This window comes from Notothenia coriiceps, unplaced genomic scaffold, assembly GCF_000735185.1.
Source record: "Notothenia coriiceps isolate Sejong01 unplaced genomic scaffold, NC01 NC01_scaffold00009108, whole genome shotgun sequence".
Lineage (NCBI taxonomy): Eukaryota > Metazoa > Chordata > Actinopteri > Perciformes > Nototheniidae > Notothenia > Notothenia coriiceps.
In genome coordinates, this window is record NW_011341809.1 from 1 (window position 1) to 3,056 (window position 3,056).

The 3,056-nt window shown below is 40.8% G+C and overlaps 2 gene segments (V, D, J or C); both read left to right on the forward strand.

The window, feature by feature from the left end:
- Positions 1 to 25: 25 nt before the first annotated feature.
- LOC104945085 (Ig heavy chain V region 914-like) lies at positions 26 to 370 on the forward strand (the record flags this gene model as incomplete). The annotated part of the segment is given in 1 exon segment: positions 26 to 370. A coding segment is annotated over 1 exon segment (345 nt), but the record flags the coding sequence as incomplete, so codon positions are not given.
- A 943-nt stretch (positions 371 to 1,313) lies between these two features.
- On the forward strand, positions 1,314 to 1,645 carry LOC104945086 (Ig heavy chain V region C3-like). The segment is given in 1 exon segment: positions 1,314 to 1,645. A coding segment is annotated over 1 exon segment (324 nt).
- Positions 1,646 to 3,056: the final 1,411 nt, after the last annotated feature.

Below are 3,056 nucleotides of genomic sequence, written 5' to 3' on the forward strand. Positions count from 1 at the left end.
GCTTCTAATTGTGTCAACAGCTTATTTCACCAGATGTGTTTTTATCCTCTTTACAGGTGTTGATGGTCAGACTCTGACAGAATCTGAATCTGTGACTAAAAGGCCTGGAGAATCTCACAGATTGACCTGTACGACTTCTGGATACACATTCAGTAGCTACTGGGTGGCCTGGATCAGACAGGCTCCTGGAAAAGGACTGGAGTGGATCGCTTGGATCCACCCTACTAGCAGTAGCGACATATACTACTCTGAGTCAGTGAAAGGCCGGTTCACCGGCTCCAGCAACAACATACAGCAGGTGTATCTGCAGATGAGCAGTCTGACGGCTGTAGACTCTGCTGTTTATTACTGTGCTCGAGACACACAGTGACTGAAGCTGGTTGAGCAGCTGTACAAAAACCCCTCATTATTACCACAGTTTTCTCACACTGTTAATGTGAGATTTGGAGTCTTTCAATATCATGACACAACGGTAGTTACACCAAACACTGTACGATTAGAAAAATATTCCTTAACAGATTGCAATGAAATCACTAAATAGAGTTATCATGTTTATTGCATGACAGACTCATATCAAAATGTCTCTTTAGAGAAGACAGCAGCTGAACCATAAAAAGCATGTATGTGCTAACATTTAGAAAATGGTCTAATCTGAGACCCTACGTCTTTTAACTTATTTAGTTTGCATTTTTCATGCACTGCAGAAATGTGTTTTTGCACATTGTCAAATAGGTTTCAGTTCCTTAGTAGTTTATGTCCTCTTAAGGCTCCAAGTTTCTCTGTATCTGTCCTCAAATTGCCACTATTTGAATACTGAAACCTTTAAAAGTAAAAAAAGAAACAAAACCCTGTTCTTCATCCAGCTGCAGCAAACACAAGTAAACATTTAGACTATCATGCTTTCCTTCATTGCAGTTACAAAATAAAAAAATAAAAACATATCGTTCAACCAATTTCTGAATTAGTTTCGAATTGTTCCAACTAAAACAATGATTAGAAATAAAGCTTTTATGTTACTCATATGAGTTATAGTCAAATTAAATAAAAATAATCAACTGGATCTTTCGTTGAAAAATAATAATTATAGTATCTTAATTTAATCAACAGTTCATTTTTGTCAACAATTGCCTTAAATAACTATTTGGTGTTGGCTTAAATTATGTTTAATGCTATTTTATAGCCTTGAATTTGACTTTAACAGCAGAATGTGAAGTAGGAGGAGCTAATCGTCAAATTAATTCTCAAAGGGATCAAGTTTACTTCATATTTAAAGAGGGATTCAAGCTTTTGAAAACACAAGAAACTGTGTGAACATGTCTCAGGGAAAGCTAACACTCTTGGTGGTTGCTCTGTTTGTTTGGTCTGTCGCTGAAGGTCAGACAATAACTGAGTCTGAACCAGCAGTCAGGAAACCCGGAGAATCTCACAGACTCACCTGCACAACATCTGGATTCAACTTTGGAGGCTCACTATGGAAAAGGATACACACTCAGAGTACTCCTATATCTTATTCTCAGTCGGTCCAGGGTAGATTCACTATCTCCAGAGATGACTCCAGCAGTAAAGTGTATCTGCAGATGAACAGTCTGAAGGCCGAGGACACAGCAGTGTATTACTGTGCCAGAGAGACACAGTGACACACAAAGGAAAAATGATGTACAAAAACTAAACAAGTCAAAACTTTGGTTTCTGCTTCTCACAACCACCAAAAGCTTGAGCTCAACATCATCAAGACACTGAGAGAATCCTCGCCTGAATAAAACTGCTTCTATCAGATAGCAGCTACCAATAGTTAAATCAGATCAGGCCTCTGCATGTGTCGACCACGTCTTATATTGAAAACAAGATATAAACAAATGTATGGAATGACAGAGCCAACGCATTGGTGAACAGAGAAAAGCAAAGGGGACCCAGGATGGACCCTTGAGGGACCTCAGTGAGGAGGGTCGGACACAACTCCACTCCAAGTTACCCTTTAGGTTCAGTCTTTGAAGAAGGACGTGAGCAGGGAGAGTGCACAGCCTGAGACTCCAATAGTTATTGGAGGGTGTGAAGAAAGATCTCGTGGGTTACTTCACTGAAAAAACTGAGACATTGACTTTAATTAAATGTATTATGTCAACAAATGTCACATAACTAAATTAAGTCAGTTGAAAGCAATAATATTGACTTGAACCTCATATTTTTCATTTAAACTTAATGTTGAACACAGTGGAAAGGTCCAGAAGGAGGACGACAGTGAAGGGGAATGAGGGGAACTGACAATCTCAGTTTAGTGCAGGGCTTCTCAAACTCCGGATCAAGGTCCGCATCCGGACCGAACTGCAAATCAATCCGGACCGAGCCCTGTGTCACATTGTAAAAAAAAATAAAAAAAATAAAAACATTCTGATTCTGATGTAAATTAGATTGCTTTGTTGGAGGGTTAGGAGAAACAGGAGATGTCTGAGAAATGAGCGGAAGCGCTCTCATTTCTTCTCTCACTCTCTCTCTCTCTCTCTCCCTCCCCTGACAGCCTGTCAGTACCTCATGCAGCTCACTGATCCAGTAATGAGTGACCCGACAATGAAGAATAAACATATTTATAACTAGTTTAGCTTGTTCAGGAGGTAGATAAAATAGCTAAATATGTTAGGTCTAACTAGATGTGTGTGTTTTGCTCTGCTTACTGGTCCGTCACAGCGGCAGGATTTCTGTTTCACACACACGGAGCATACCGCTATTTTATTGTCTTTTTCGGACACCTTAAAATACTGCCAGTGAAGCCATTTTGGCGATGTTGTTTTGCCAGGCACAGAGAAAAGTGTCATGTATTTTACGTCATGTGATCGGCTCTCCTGATCGGCCTTTATAGAGAGCACCGATCGATCGGCCGAGAGTGAATATCGCCCGATAACGATCGGCGGCCGATCGATCGGAGCATCCCTAACATTAATGTATATTGTAGCGACCCTGATAGGATGCTGAGGGTGTCACTCAGGCATCCCCCGTCTCTTTGCCAATCACAGAGCTGCACAGTGATGCTGGTCTAGGTGCGGTCCTGTGGTTGGGGGAGC